Source organism: Cajanus cajan, chromosome 8 (genome assembly GCF_000230855.2).
Source record: "Cajanus cajan strain Asha chromosome 8, NIPB_CcT2T_4, whole genome shotgun sequence".
Lineage (NCBI taxonomy): Eukaryota > Viridiplantae > Streptophyta > Magnoliopsida > Fabales > Fabaceae > Cajanus > Cajanus cajan.
This window is the reverse complement of record NC_138524.1, coordinates 3,309,042-3,323,995: the sequence shown is the minus strand read 5'-3', so window position 1 is coordinate 3,323,995 and position 14,954 is coordinate 3,309,042. Positions and strand designations below refer to the sequence as shown.

The 14,954-nt window shown below is 36.3% G+C and overlaps 3 protein-coding genes across 13 annotated transcripts; 1 reads left to right on the top strand and 2 right to left on the bottom strand.

Moving 5' to 3' along the window:
* Window positions 1-854: 854 nt before the first annotated feature.
* Window positions 855-3,579, bottom strand: LOC109798931 (Pathogenesis-related thaumatin superfamily protein). 5 transcript variants are annotated; one of them, XR_014428762.1, is made up of 5 exons: window positions 3,307-3,579; window positions 2,514-3,207; window positions 1,789-1,944; window positions 1,285-1,388; window positions 855-1,192 (listed from the first exon to the last, which is right to left on the bottom strand). XR_014428762.1 is itself a non-coding variant. In XM_020359369.3 (4 exons), the coding sequence occupies exons 1-4, from the start codon at window positions 3,365-3,367 to the stop codon at window positions 1,103-1,105; spliced, it is 873 nt and encodes a 290-aa protein (XP_020214958.1). In that variant the 5' UTR covers window positions 3,368-3,579; the 3' UTR covers window positions 855-1,102. The 5 variants fall into 5 exon arrangements, 3 of the variants coding, with proteins under 3 accessions (XP_020214958.1, XP_020214959.1, XP_020214957.1); XR_014428763.1 differs by having other exon boundaries at window positions 855-1,116; XM_020359369.3 differs by lacking the exon at window positions 1,789-1,944 and having other exon boundaries at window positions 855-1,116.
* Window positions 3,580-4,089: 510 nt separating this feature from the next.
* Window positions 4,090-5,786, bottom strand: LOC109799200 (uncharacterized). Of its 7 annotated transcripts, none has more exons than XM_083062896.1 (4): window positions 5,556-5,786; window positions 5,376-5,461; window positions 4,991-5,307; window positions 4,090-4,833 (listed from the first exon to the last, which is right to left on the bottom strand). In XM_083062896.1, the coding sequence occupies exons 3-4, from the start codon at window positions 5,300-5,302 to the stop codon at window positions 4,270-4,272; spliced, it is 876 nt and encodes a 291-aa protein (XP_082919022.1). In that variant the 5' UTR covers window positions 5,303-5,307; window positions 5,376-5,461; window positions 5,556-5,786; the 3' UTR covers window positions 4,090-4,269. The 7 variants fall into 7 exon arrangements, with proteins under 7 accessions (XP_082919022.1, XP_082919020.1, XP_082919018.1 ...); XM_083062894.1 differs by having other exon boundaries at window positions 4,970-5,310; window positions 5,376-5,464; window positions 5,556-5,784; XM_083062892.1 differs by having other exon boundaries at window positions 4,970-5,307; window positions 5,376-5,464; window positions 5,556-5,784.
* A 4,247-nt stretch (window positions 5,787-10,033) lies between these two features.
* On the top strand, window positions 10,034-14,155 carry LOC109798633 (auxin transporter-like protein 5). Its single transcript, XM_020358968.3, has 8 exons — window positions 10,034-10,460; window positions 10,586-10,771; window positions 10,889-11,001; window positions 11,209-11,392; window positions 11,506-11,603; window positions 12,563-12,770; window positions 12,927-13,184; window positions 13,704-14,155. The coding sequence occupies exons 1-8, from the start codon at window positions 10,305-10,307 to the stop codon at window positions 13,965-13,967; spliced, it is 1,467 nt and encodes a 488-aa protein (XP_020214557.1). The 5' UTR covers window positions 10,034-10,304; the 3' UTR covers window positions 13,968-14,155.
* The last annotated feature ends 799 nt before the right edge of the window (window positions 14,156-14,954 follow it).

Genomic DNA, 14,954 nt, shown 5'->3' with positions numbered 1-14,954 from the left:
TCATTATTTAATTGGAAGGGCATAAATAGAGGCTGAAAAAGGAGAAACAAATTTGATTCCTTGCTGTCCCCACTACTTCTATAATTCTTATTAATGAAATAGCTTAAACTAGCATTTTAGGTACTAATATATTTACAATGAGAGACGTCCAAAGGTAAATTTAATGTTTGGAAATGAATTTCTAATTATTTTTTAAAAAGGAGTTTGAAAATATTAAATATTTATTTTCAATTTGCTTTCTCTCATGTAACTTCCAAATGCTATTGAGCTTTTGTATTGAGCTATTGCCACAGTGCAGAGTTTTGACTTTTGAGCATTGGCGAGGTGGGTCTTTGCTGCATGACCCGAAAAATGTATAAAATATTTTTAAAAAATACCATGTATAAAATGTAACAAGTTAATTTTTGTTTTTTGAATCAACATAAATTAATAATTTATCACATCTCTATTACATTTTTGTTAATTACTAAACGAGAATTTGAAGTCAGGGTCTCAAACAATTGAATAACTATTGAGTGCCAACTATGAACAATTAAAACCAAGAGACTAAAACTTCATGTAAAACTAAAACGTATCTAATACTCCTCTACATTAGTCCCATGGATATAATCAGTTTTTTTTACTGCGGTATAGTCAGTTCTTAAAACTGTTTCTACGCGTATAAAATGAGACGAGTTTCTTGAAAACAAAAATGTTGTTTATATTTTTATTTTCTGATCGATGTAATAAATATATATTTTTTCAATAAAATCTCATCATTTTAGTTGCTTAAGTTATGTCCAAAGCCCGAGTTTAAGATTTTCTTGAATATAAGATGATACCACGCATACATGTGAGCATATCAAAACCAAAAATTGTGCACCAAGTATCACTCCATTAACCTATTTCATGTACACACTATTGCACTTATTACAGTATGTCTGTCGTAGCTAGCAAAATCTTGACTCCAGAATACTTGGCAAATTGGTAATGCCTCTGTTAATGAAATAAGAACTGAAGGATGGCCAGAGATCAACTATTGCAATGTTGACGTATTAATGTGTGAAAAAAGAGACTACATAAACAAAAAAGAAAAAGGATTTACAGTGTTTCCTATATGATATTATTCTTCAAGTCCTGCATGATGAGTAGAATCAGCACAGCATCGAATTGATAGAAGCAGCTATTTTTGGAGTAACTATCTATTATCTACCTGAAAACGTAATCCATATGATATAGGATGCTAAAGAGGGCAGAACATGAAGAAAGGCACCAAAATAGAGGCAATAAAAGCTATACTCAGACCTGATGTTGAAGAACCACTTGCTTGTAGCCTTGATAAGTACATCATAGTTTTATTTACCAGAGGAAGTTGTGCCCCATCTTTACGTGCTCCCAACACTTTTTGGCTGCACAAAACCACATAACATATATGCATGCATGTTATTATATTAATGTCATTAGCTATATCCTCAAAAGGAGTAGACAGTCTTCCCCTAATAAAAAACCTAGAAGATCACATTTAAAAAAATGTGTAGAAGAACAAAAGATCTACACCGTTCATCTGTTTCTATCTTATTACGCGATTCAGGGGTGAGATGTCGGCCATGAAAAGGAAAAGCAAATTTGGAAAGCGGAATTTCGTGGAAATTAAGAACCTCACATGTAAGAAAAGTTTTTATTAAGGAGGCACTCTCACTTTTAAGCACACAAATATGTGCGTTTATTGGAACATGGAAAGAAAAAACACAAGTATAATTGAGAGATTAAATATTTAAATTACAAATTTTAATTTGAGAAAGAGCCTACCAACATAGTAGGAGTCTTAAACTAATCCAGGGATCCCCATTTTCTGCAGGTCTCGTCAGATAAAGATTTTTCTTCTAAACTTGTTAAAATTGTGAAAAGATAAAAACGGTGAAAAAGGATTCCCAAAATTATAATTCAAGCTCGTGTAATCAGGATCTGTTCCATAACCCAAAAGAGCAAATGAGTGATTGGAAAAATAATAAAAATGTATTATTTTGCCTTACCTAAAAAAGAAGTACTATTTTTTGAATAATGAATACTTCTATGTTCTATACAAACAAATCTACTCGTGGCATGTTTATTTGACTTATTTCAAGTTTCAACATCACTACAATTATTCATCAGAAACGAACAATATAAGTCCAATTATTGGCACATGGTAATCAATTAATTATATTTCCCTGGACATCAAATTATTTCACATAAAAGCCTCCCCTTTCATAGCCCAAAATCAAACAATAGCACCTAACTATAGTCCACATAAAATAACATGCAGTAATTATGTATCTAAAATGGACAGCTAAACAAAAGAGAAGAGAGAAGATACGGATAAAGTACTTGTACATAAACTTGTAAGAACATGTCTATGCACTCCAAAAAAATCTTGTATTCCATGCCAATGATGCGCTCAAATAAAAAGACGGAATTACCCAAACTTTATACATTTATTAACTGGTGCATAATAAAAGAAAGAAGGATGGGTGATGGGGAAAGAGTAATTGTACCTGGTATATGGCAAGGGGCAGAAAATGATTAAATAGTTAGCAGATGCACATGTGTAGGTGCTGGTCTTGTCATCGTACGCGTAGCTGTAGGCGCGTGGGCACGCGTGCTTGAAAAACAGAGAATAAACAGAAGGACCACACGTGTCAGGCGTCGAGTACGCCTCGCTGCAGCAAAAGCGGGGGTCCCCGAAAGCCTCGCACGCGCTCCGGCAAGCCACGCCCCCGCGGCTCCCGTTTCCACGCGCCACCCTCAGCTCCGCCGGACACCCGCCGTTCAGGTCCACCAGGCACCCGGTGGCGCTGCACCCGCCCCTCGTCCCTCCCTTCGCCACGATCAGCATCGGAAGGTTGTAACCGTCCACCAGACTCACGTCGTAGAAGTCCAACCCGTCGGCGCCGTTCAGGGTGAACTCCGCCAGTGTCGCCGGCGGCTTCGCGCCGCCGACGCACTCGACTTTGCCGGAGCCGCAGTCGGCGGTGGCGCAGGAGAACTTTCCGTCGGAGCCTTGAGCGCAGAGGGTCCGAGCCCATATCCGGCCCGACCAAGACTTGGGGATGGTTATGGTCTTTGACTTTCCGCTCTTGAGGGTGAATCCGGTGGTCGGAAGCGGCGGCGAGCTGGCGCCGGAGAGTAATCCCGGCCATATGGTGTGGCGGCACTTGTTCACGATCTTGAACGATGCTGATTGTACCTCTGCAAGTTCAGCCACCACTCAGTGTTAAAAACTTAAAATTTATTTATATTTTTAAATTTGAGTTTTTTTGTTTTTTTATTTGTGGTTTGGGAAGTTACCTGAGAGGAATGATAACGCGACGAGGCTGAGAATGATGAGAAAGAGAAGAAGGCGAGCCATGTGGAAAACGAAGGATGATACCACCCTAAGAACAAAGATTGATTGATTCAGTTCTTCACTTTCTTGAGAAGTTCAATGCGTGGTGGTGTTCGGTTCTTCTTTTTTGCTTTACTTTTCTTTTCTTTTTCTTTCTTTTCTTTTCCTTGCTTCTTAGTTTCTGTTTTCGCCACCTCACTCACTTATTCACTGTTTCTTGCTCCAATAATATACCCTTACCTTAATAAAAAATTTAACTTTCCTTTTCTTTTTCTTTTTTAATGTATATTTTCCCCTTTTATCTTTGGCATTTAGCTGGAGATTATATACACTTGTGATGATATATGAATCCACCATACCATAATATTGCTAACCTTAAGTCTTTTCTTTTGTATTTTAGGCTGATCCTACGATTCTTAAATAATGTTAGCAGCTAACACCACACCCAAACATATCATCAAACTAGGCATAATTTAATTTCTGTACAAATTTGCTTTAATAAATAATTTAGCGATTTGATAGGAAAGCCTCGAGGTTTATAGCCAATATATCCATCAATTTGTATTGTGATGAGTCTGAGTTATTTATTATTATTATTATTATTATTATTTTAAAAAAAATGAACACGACAGCAGCCCAACCCTATTCAGTATGGGACCCCATGTTTTTTAGCTGTGTGAGCCAGGTTCCAAGACATTGCACTTTCATTTGCAATATGTGACTATGGTATAAAATATAACAGAATGTACCATAAAGGCATAGTATGATAGTAGCATTATAATGTAAATTGAAGTACATACTAACAAATGTGTAAACAAATATAATAATCTCAACGAAATAGGGTGTGAAGAAACATGCAAGGCTTAAATGACGACAAGTTTATCTAAGATATGCCCGCAACAGTATGAAAATTAAAAATCTACACGTTACTCTGAGTTCCATAGAGACCTTAACCAGGTTAAACGCCTATGCCCTTTTATTGTCATAAAAGCAATAGCATTTTTGTCATCCTTAAGTGCATTAACAGCTTTTGCAAACTCATTGTCATCCAATTCCTCCAATTTCTGCAACTCCTCCAAGCAATTCTTGTACATTGTTGTTGCATTGGATGCATTTCTTTGCTTGGCTTTGGACTTGGCTGCTGTGAAAACCTCATACAATGTGTTCTCTATGGTTTCCCCAATTTTGAGGTGTGCTCTTTTCTTGCGAATTGACTCTGCTGGATTGATAAATTTGTGCTTCTTGGTTAGCACCTCGTTGATGCGGATTATTGAATCAGAATCAAGGGTACCATCAATTACTTGTGTTGGTATGTTACATGGCTCTGAAGACCGAACTGTTTCTGTGTTGCTGTTTCCTTCTTCTGCTGTGGCCATTGCTCCACTGGGAAATTGGCCCTTTGGAATTCCTCTTTCGCCTTCAAATATGATGGACATTTGTTTATAGAGTGGGAAACTCTTGCGTCTAAAAGGTCTTGCCTCACATCTTACCTAAATGTAGTAACACAAACTTTTCTAATGAGCAAAACATAATAAGTAATAATAACCCCTTTTGTAATTTTGTGTATATGAAATCAAGTTGAAACAAATTTTGAAACATATGCTTGGTAGATATATAGTTACTTGCCATAATATAATTGTCCCATACTTTGTCGTCAGCCACAACCGTATGGCGAGTTTCATCCCACACAAATTCCTTGTGACTAAGCAGTGTCTTGACAATACCATAATCTTTCTTCATAACATTGTAGCGATTCTTGATCTGATTCTCTTCCAAGTTGAGGCCAAACCTTTTGTTGAACTCCCATGTGACAGACTTTATGACTTCATTTTTGAATTCATTGTAAGCTGTTCTTCCACTCTTGTGTTGATCAATAAGAAGTTCAACCAAGTATGCATCACGTGTGGGTGTCCATTCTGCCTTGGGTCTGCTTAGAAATCCATCTTGTCCAGCTGACATTTTGTCTGCTAAGAGTCAGAAAGTGGGGTTAGGAATAGAGCATACAAATATAAAGTCAATGAAGTAAAGCTACCTTTTTGGTATACTTAAAGAAATATGATACAGCACAAAATAAGTCAAAAAATTGTGTGGCTCTTCCTCTGATCAACTTAACCTCACCTGCTATTAACTGCTATATTAGAATTCCTATCACAATAAAGATTAAAGAGCAACTAGTACCAAAAGAATTGGTAAGAGATCAGAAAACTAGTACCAGTGATGAGAAAACGTAAATGGGGAATTTTGTTGTTTGATGTGGTAGGGTGGAGCTCAGGTCATTGGAAGCCAGAGGGAGGCACGTAACTAGAGAATTTAACTCCAAAGGCAAAAGACAAGACCATGTTATGGCATAACAGAAGCGTTTCCACACGAGAAGACATAACCAAAGCAATGTGTCTCAGTATAAGCTCCTTATATATGGACACATGTCTGCTTCTGGTTTGACTCTTTTTGCCAACATACTCTAAACATAAATGAAGATCCATGACATGAACCCCTACATTTCATAGAGGGTTTGGGCCAACATTGTGGTTTTGCTCTCGATTTACCCAGGATGCCTATTTGGGCCTCAAGTTGTATTGTACAAATACTGGGCCTAAGACTGGTTTAATGACCCATTTCCGTACTATAAAGAGGTTCTGACAAAGAAAGTGCAATAAAAAGTGGCAAAACTAAGGGTCTGTATATTTGGGTTAGATTATTTTACAATAAATAACCAAGTTTACTGAAAGTTCTTTTCGTAAACTGAAGAGAAAAAAAAGTTATTAAAAATTTAAATCAAGGACATAAAATAATATAATTGAAAGCGTTAAACATTAAATGGAAATAAGCATACAAAGAGATAGCAAACATGCACTGATAAGCAAAATGCTGGATTTGCCAAAAGACAACATTGATACAAGAATTACGTGACCAGTTTTTAATTTTTATGTGACAAATAACACCACCGATGTTTTTGTGACAAATAATCATGTGATTGATTTAATGCTTTTCCTTACAATTCGTATTGCAATCTCTTCGTAACAAATTGCAATCCTCCATTGATAAATGATAATAAAAAATCACATTATTTTTTATTTCTTAGTTTTAAATATTTGCTAAACTATAAAATACTATTATTTGTTTTCATTGTTTCTTTCTTAACATCTTAAGAACAATTAGAAACAACTTAAAAATAAGATATTTTATAATTATTAAAAATATATAAAGTAAAATAGAAATTAAAAAAATAAACCAAATGTATATAATGTGTAAGAAAAGATGTGCCACTTCCACAGTGAACTCAAAACTGTTAAGACAGCGTTACGTCTTTTAATAGGTATACTATTCTCTCTCTCTCTCTCTGTCTCTACAGGAAATAAGAATACTATTCTCATTCAGCCATTAAAAGCACAATTTTAATTACTAAATAATTTTCAAGGACCAGGCATGATGCCGTGTATTCAACAAAAGTTGGAAAATCTATCAATTGCTTAGACAATTTAGCTGGCAAATGTAACAGAATATTTGTTCGATCTTCACAGTGCAAAAGAAGGCACTAAAGTGAAACAAAAGTTTTGGTTTATGATGGGATTCTTTTTGTTAATTAGAGGAGAGGCCCAGCTCCAGCATGGATGCAAAAAAGATGGGGTAGCATGATGGTGTTTGTGGCATCACACCAATTATATTGCATATGTAAACATAGACATGCATCTTTGCTAACAAGGTTGACCACCAATCCTTGCATCAACGATTCAACAACTAGTCAAGTACTAAGGCTGCAATAGTATGCAGCCACGTAAGGCAATTGCACCACAAGTCAATGCAGGAGGTTTTTCTGTCTCATGCCTTCCAAAAGCCAAAAGTGCTAACGTCAATCTTTGATGAGAGGGAGACCCACCTTCAAAAATAGTGCAGCAACAAAGGAGAGATATGGATGCCAAAAGGGATTGAGTTCTAATCATTGCCGTGCATAATCATCTAAATACAAAACAAAGTAATTCTCATGGGTCAAATTTACTCTTGTTAAGTATAGCTCAAGATTTTATGGCTCTTCATGTAACTCACTAGCTAGAACTGCATGCTTAAAATTGAGAGTGGATTTGATACATGATTATGGTATGATCATGTTCTACTCTAATATAAGCAAACTAAATGTTTAAACATTAGTATATACTCCTTTCCAATCTTTAACCAAATTGAGCAATAGCTTTTTTTGATTGATTGCTCTTTATAGGTTTGACTTAGCAAGTTCACCACTAAATGGCATAGCATGCTACCAACTTTAGCAGGCATACTAGATATTGTTAGTTGTTTGTTGTTGACTCCGACAAATACAAGCATTCAGTTAAAACTTGAAATCCTGTTTCTGTTGCAACATTATCATTGAAGTCAAAAAATGCAACTTTTCATCCATGGTCCCCTCCATAATTGTGGACCGTAATACGATTCAACAAAAACAATTTTCTTACTAGCATGTCCTGTCTTAATTCTTTTAATCCAAGCGTCATAAAAAAACTGTATTTCTTCATGGTTCCTTCTCTTGATTTGCTATTTTTATCAATAGTCACTACCAATCATTTAATTCTTTTCTACCATGTAGTCTCCATGACATTTTTGTCCAAAATCAACTTCAAACAAAAATGACCCAAAATGTCACTAGTATTAAAGCCCCAATTCGTCATATGATATAGCGTAAACCTGAAGCAAAATTTTCATAACAAAATCGGCTAGAGAAGAATCATAATTGAATCAGAAAATGGAATTTTTCCGAAACATCATTTTGCTTCGGAATTGGTTGAAAACGTGCAGAACAGACTGAATGTGCTAATTATGCAGACACCCACGTTAACCACCAATTCACCTGACAATGAAGGTCAGTAGAAATCCTAGTTGATCCAACGTTGGAAACAGCATAACAAGGACATTTCCCCGCATGTGTAATTTAATTTAATACTATCAAGAGCTGATACTAATGAATGGAAGGCAAAGGTGGTGATTATGCTAAGAATATATTTGAACAAGCTAGAATGTAGGCAATAGAATGAAGTTGGTCAAGGAGACACAAGTCACAGAGAATGTTTCTGGTCCCAGTGACTCCAAAGTGTGACTAAACAAGGAGTAGGACGTGGCCTTCCAACATTCTTCATGAATATGTTTTGCTGCCCCAAAACCACATGCTTTTTGGACCCTAAGTCATGCATGCTTCCCTTTTTATTTTAATTTCTCACCTCAGTATGATCAGCACCACCACTAGGTAAATGATGTTCTTATCTTAATTCATAAAAAAGACAAACTCATCATGGTTTATCATCATGAGCGGAAGGAGAATAATCAGTGACCTCTTTAGCCAACTCATTCAAATTTTAAAAAAGACAAATATGAAGGCTGGTAACTTTTGCTGCACTATTAGGACCACTGTCAGAAAATTTCAAGACAATGAAAACGAGGGGTGAAAAAAATGAACCAATTTACCCCCCCGAAATATAATGTAGTTTTAAAAGGTTCAAATTTGTTGAATAAATATATGACAGAACAGAAGAAAGGTTGGCTTTATTTACTTGTTTTACTTGAAGGAAAAAAAGTGCTACTCTACTAAAAAGAATAAGAAACTCTATCTTGCGGAGGAGGGTAAAAAACAGAGAATCTATAGGATTAAGATAACATACAGAGAATATATTTTTTCTTTCAAGGAGACATTAGAGAATATTTGAGTACCAAAGAAAATCAAGATAAATATTAAGAATTAAGAGGTGCAGCTAGGCAAGGGCACATGATCTAACAATGTTTTGTCTATGTATTTATCCCGGATCAATCCCCTATGACATTATATTATTAACATATGGAAATGTTAGGAAATATAAATTGAATGTGGAATATGTTTTAATTGGAGTTTGAGCATGGAATTTGGTGGAAGGGATCCTCGAGTCTACAAAGAGTTGGCCATGTGATAAAAGCAGCTTTCTTCGACTTGCAAAGCGACCACGCCCGTTTGGCTGCAATCATGTGGTCTAGTATGTTATTATTTCCCACACTCCTTCCCTTGCTTATTTCTTTTTTGCATCCTTTTGTCCTCTCCAAAATTGACCTTGTTCCAGAACAAACTCACTTTTGCTGTGCGTGTTAGCCCATATGTTTTCCACATTCCAACACCGTAACCAAAGGGAGAGAAAAATGGGCTCTAAAAATTAAGTTTAAAAGAAAGGTGTGAACAAGATCGGTTGCAATTTCATTTGTGCCAGCTATAAAACATTAAAACTATAAACTAAGCAAGCTAGATTCAACTTTGGCCAATGTAAAAGTAAAAGAGTCAAACCTTTGATTAATTCATGAAGATTGGAGTAAAATTAAAGACAATTGTATAGGTATAACCATTGAGCTCCATATTAAAAAACAATTACAAAAGGCAAAATTGAGAGAACAATGAAATTGGGTAAAGGAAAATTAGCAATTATGATTAGCTCGGGAAGCGAGAGGCCCGCTCGTGCGGAGAAGGCATCACGCTTCTTAAGTAAAATATGTCATTTCAGAGCAATTTTACTCGTACTTAAATAAACAACATTGTTCACAGCACAAACACATGACCCAAACCAAGACGTGAGCATTAAGGTAAATAAGAAAAGTTGTAATTACTAAAAGGGACTCCAGAAACAAGAGATTTATCGTCAAAGCACCTCGGGAGCTTTTACTTTTAGTTTAGTTCTTCAAAAAGTGGATTCACTCGCTTCCCAAAACCGCTCTCTACAATAACTTTCATACACAGTTCGAGAACCCTTTTTGTGTCCTGTCTTGTATATATACCACCACTTCAACACTCCTCTCCATCCATTCTCATCCCTCGTTTCTATTGTTGAAACTCTGAAACCCCATCACTGCAAGTGCAAACAACAATAACAAGTCACCCCATAAAGAAGGTAGCTAATAGGAGTTTGAGACTTGGGAGAGTGGAAACAAAACAAAGTCAAAGACATCCAAGAAAGTGAGAATGGCTTCGGATAAGGTGGTGGAAACGGTAATAGCAGGCAACTACGTGGAAATGGAAACCGAAGGCAAGCCCAAGGACGTAAAATCAAAGTTATCAAACTTGTTGTGGCATGGTGGTTCTGCTTATGATGCTTGGTTTAGCTGTGCCTCCAACCAGGTTGGTTTTTCTTAACAAAGCTGAATATCTTTTGTTTTGTTCCATTCTACAGACTATACCAACAATATTAGCTTTCTTTTAATATATGTTTTTGTTAATATCATGATGTTTATGTTACGTGTCAGGTGGCACAGGTGCTGCTTACGTTGCCATACTCATTTTCCCAGCTGGGAATGCTTTCTGGCATACTTTTTCAACTCTTCTATGGTTTACTTGGAAGCTGGACGGCTTACCTCATTAGCATACTCTACGTTGAATACAGAACAAGAAAAGAAAGAGAAAAAGTTAACTTCAGGAACCATGTCATCCAGGTTCAACTCACCAACCTTAACATCAACACAGTTTAATTTAATATACAAGTTCATAGTACAACCTCTTGATTAAATTTTAAACTTGATTTTGGTGTTTAAATCCAATAAACTATGCAGTGGTTTGAGGTTCTTGACGGGCTCCTCGGGAAACACTGGAGAAACGTGGGTTTGGCCTTTAACTGCACATTTCTTCTGTTTGGATCTGTTATACAGCTGATAGCTTGTGCAAGGTACCTACTCCAACTTAATCTGAGGCTCTGACCCATCCTTTAACTCTTTCTTCATTGTTTATTACTTGTGGCTAAATACATTAATTCTTTATTATAGTAATGTAAGTTAAAACAAGGAACCAACATCACATCACATGCATGTCCGATATTAATGTACCTGCTGCAAATTCATTGGGGGTGTGAATATTGTTTTAATGTTATGTTCAGCAACATATATTACATAAATGACAACCTGGACAAGAGGACTTGGACTTACATCTTCGGAGCTTGCTGTGCCACCACTGTCTTTATTCCTTCCTTTCACAATTACAGAATCTGGTCCTTTTTGGGCCTCCTCATGACCACTTACACTGCATGGTACCTCACTGTTGCCTCTCTCCTTCACGGCCAGGTAACAATAAAATTAGTTATTTATTAAAATATAAAATTACTGCTATTACTGATAATATATTATTATTATTATAGTATTAACATTTATGGTTTTCCGAATGTTATTGTGGTTAGGTGGAGGGAGTTAAGCATTCGGGTCCTACCAAATTGGTTCTATATTTTACGGGGGCCACAAACATTCTCTACACATTCGGGGGACATGCTGTTACTGTGTAAGACAATCTCAGATATATATTCGTGTCTCTTACGTTTTCGCAAATTTCCCCATGTTTATTTCTACCCACTTGGCCTTGCCTTTGGACGAATCACTATTTGCTAGTGTCTAATTAAGATAATGCCAAATGGGAAAGCGAAATAACAATGCAACAATTGGGGCTTAACGTCATTTTGATGGTGACTCAACCTTGACTCTGTAGACATAATCTGAACCTAGATCTAATTAATGACCCCTCTTAAAGTCTTTATCTTTTAGAAGAGTATCCAAAAACTTCATTTTAGATTTTAATATCTACATATGTTGAGGCCAGCAAAATTTTCAAGTTATTTGCCCTTCATTTCAATTATAATCTTTTTTATAATATAAAATAACAAGAATATACATTCAAATACAAACTATTTTAATGTTCTCTACAAGTTTGGTGTGGAAAAGTGTGTTTTGCATTTTTTTTCTTTCTAGAAAACAAAACAGTAAATATCTTGTATGGGTCATGAGTAGCACTTTGGCCCCAAAATACCCTTGGTAGGCGTGGGAGGCAAAAAAGTGCCCCGTTAATTTCTTTGTTATCCTTGAGTTTCTAAAGCCAAGGCTCTTTCTCTAAAATGTGTGTATGCTTTATTGCTTTTTATGATGAGAAGGACCCTCCCTGAGAGATCCAGCTTTCCTCAGTGAATGCTACTTGTAGCTTTCAGGTCTCTTCTCACAACTCAGCAAGCCAACAAAATATTCCCCTCCCTTATTCTCTTTTCTTTTCACCTTAGGAAAAAAATGGTATCTTTATCCGCACCTTTATTCCTTATTATATCTACAATTCTCACTCTGATTGACATTGACATTTTAGTAAATTCTTTTTCTTTCAATTTAATTATAGTCTAACAAATATGATACTAATTAATTAGCATAAGAAAAAGGAAAGCAAATATATTAATGTCACTGGTACTGGTACTGGTACAGGGAGATAATGCACGCGATGTGGAAGCCTCAGAAGTTCAAGGCCATATACTTACTGGCTACACTGTATGTGCTGACACTGACACTTCCATCGGCAGCAGCAGTGTATTGGGCGTTTGGAGACATGCTTCTAAATCACTCCAATGCCTTTGCTCTCCTCCCAAAATCACCCTTCCGAGACATGGCTGTCATTTTAATGCTCATACACCAGGCAAGCATATAGTATTACATATGTTAATTATATAGAAATCATTAAGTGATCCTAAACCCACATCATGTAATCTCATGTTTTATATCCATATACTCGTATTACATTACATATGGTTTTGTTGTAATTGAATGATGAAATGTTGGAAATTGCATGCAGTTTATAACATTCGGGTTTGCATGCACCCCATTATACTTCGTGTGGGAGAAAGCAGTAGGGATGCACGAGTGCAAGAGCCTGTGCAAGCGTGCATTGGTGAGATTGCCGGTGGTGATTCCTATATGGTTCTTGGCCATCATATTCCCCTTCTTTGGTCCCATCAACTCCACCGTTGGCTCTCTCCTTGTCAGCTTCACCGTTTACATCATCCCCGCCCTCGCTCACATCTTCACCTTCAAATCATCCTCTGCACGACAGGTACCATAATATAGATTAACATCAATTTAGTAGTAGTAAAATTTTGTCATCAACAACCAACAACAATCATTCTTCCACAAAAAATTGATGCATATTTCTTATTAATAACAATAACATGGTTATAAAAATATATGTTGTTGTAAAAATTCAGATATATTAATTGCTTGTTGAGTAGCATGCAAAAGAGAACAGATTTTACTGAGTAGGTAGGACAAATAATAAAGGTGGCCATGTGGGACATCATTGTCGGAACCCAATAGTTTGACTTAGCACTTAGCACAACAGTGTTAGAATTTATTCCATTCATTATTCTAAATAATTTGCTTCCATTCTTAGTGTGTCTAAAACCAACACAAAGAATAGGGATATGGGGAAAGGAAAATTGTAATTGTGAAGGGTTAGCGTATGGTCACCGTCTAGCAGACCGAACCCGGGATTTTCTCCATAGCCAATCAAACACTTTTATATTCTTTATCTTAATTAACCAAAATTCATATATTTGAATGTGTTGTGATGCAGAATGCTGTGGAACAACCTCCCAAGTTTGTTGGAAGATGGGTGGGAACATTCATTATCAACGCATTTGTGGTGGTGTGGGTCCTAATCGTAGGGTTTGGATTTGGAGGGTGGGCCAGCATGGTGAACTTCATACACCAGATTGACACATTTGGACTCTTCACCAAGTGTTATCAGTGCCCTCCACCGATTCTACCACCTGTGCCGCCGCAACACCTGAACGCCACCGCGCCTTCGCCTCTTCACCACCCTCGTCATGCCCACTAAAGCCTTCAAATTCAAACTCAATGCCCTCGCCACCAAAGGCTTTTTGCTGCAACGATTAACGGTGCAATGCATGTCATTGTTATGTATGTGGAAAATGATACATCAGAGTTCACTCATATCCTGCATTTAGTAATGTATTGTATTGGCCGTCTCATAAACATATAATGTATTCTACTCGATTTCCGTCTCTTTATAGCCTTAACGTACTGTCATGGCGAATCACTTTTCATAACAAAATAAAACAAGTTAATTACTTAGAGAAAAAAGCCTGTTTATCAAGAAATTCTATCCTCAAAAATCAAAGTCACTTTAGGAAAATCTCAATTGTGCGATAGAATAAAATGATTACAAAATTTCCTGACAAACTGCACTAAAGCAAAAGATCGAAATTCCAATGTTCCTTGTCCTCGAAAATGCAAAACCAAAAATAAAAGTTATCTGCCCTTTTCCTCTAGAACGAGGGTAAGGCGGCAGATCATGAAAAATGATTAGAGACAAAATAAAAGGTGTGAATTTATAACGTATCATCTTACTTTCAATACTCAACTGAAACATTTGTAAGCAGCTTTTCATTAGTTAATCTTGCAATCGTAAACATTACGCATTAGTTTACTTGTACAATTTGTACCAATGTTGTGCTAAATTAAGCTACAAACAGCTCTTGATTGGTTACTTTTTTTTTCAAGTCTCGTCGCACTTATGCGATGTGGATCCTCCTAAACTAGAAGTCCATCTAGAACAGTGGTGATTGAAGTTTTTTAGTGTTTGTGCTTAAAACCGATTGACGATAATGTCAACAGGTGTTGACTGTTTAACTTAACTTTTCTTACATTGGATTGACTCAGACTGCGGTTGAAGATATGACCCTTATATCATATCAATGATCTAATATTAAGTCAACAAAATAATGATAAAAATTTTTGAGAAAAAAACAAGAGATAACAATTCAACTAAATATATATAGGCAGTTAATAACTTAAAAAAGGT

Coding starts and splice junctions, on each gene's coding strand:
- LOC109798931 (XM_020359368.3), bottom strand. CDS start 3,367: ATGGCTCGCCTTCTTCTCTTTCTCATCATTCTCAGCCTCGTCGCGTTA. Junction 3,208..3,306: donor CGCGTTATCATTCCTCTCAG/GTAACTTCCCAA, acceptor CTGAACTTGCAG/AGGTACAATCAGCATCGTTC. Junction 1,389..2,513: donor TGCCCCTTGCCATATACCAG/GTACAATTACTC, acceptor GGTTTTGTGCAG/CCAAAAAGTGTTGGGAGCAC.
- LOC109799200 (XM_083062894.1), bottom strand. CDS start 5,302: ATGTCAGCTGGACAAGATGGATTTCTAAGCAGACCCAAGGCAGAATGG. Junction 4,834..4,969: donor TATGGGACAATTATATTATG/GCAAGTAACTAT, acceptor TACTACATTTAG/GTAAGATGTGAGGCAAGACC.
- LOC109798633 (XM_020358968.3), top strand. CDS start 10,305: ATGGCTTCGGATAAGGTGGTGGAAACGGTAATAGCAGGCAACTACGTG. Junction 10,461..10,585: donor TTAGCTGTGCCTCCAACCAG/GTTGGTTTTTCT, acceptor GTTACGTGTCAG/GTGGCACAGGTGCTGCTTAC. Junction 11,002..11,208: donor CAGCTGATAGCTTGTGCAAG/GTACCTACTCCA, acceptor TGTTATGTTCAG/CAACATATATTACATAAATG.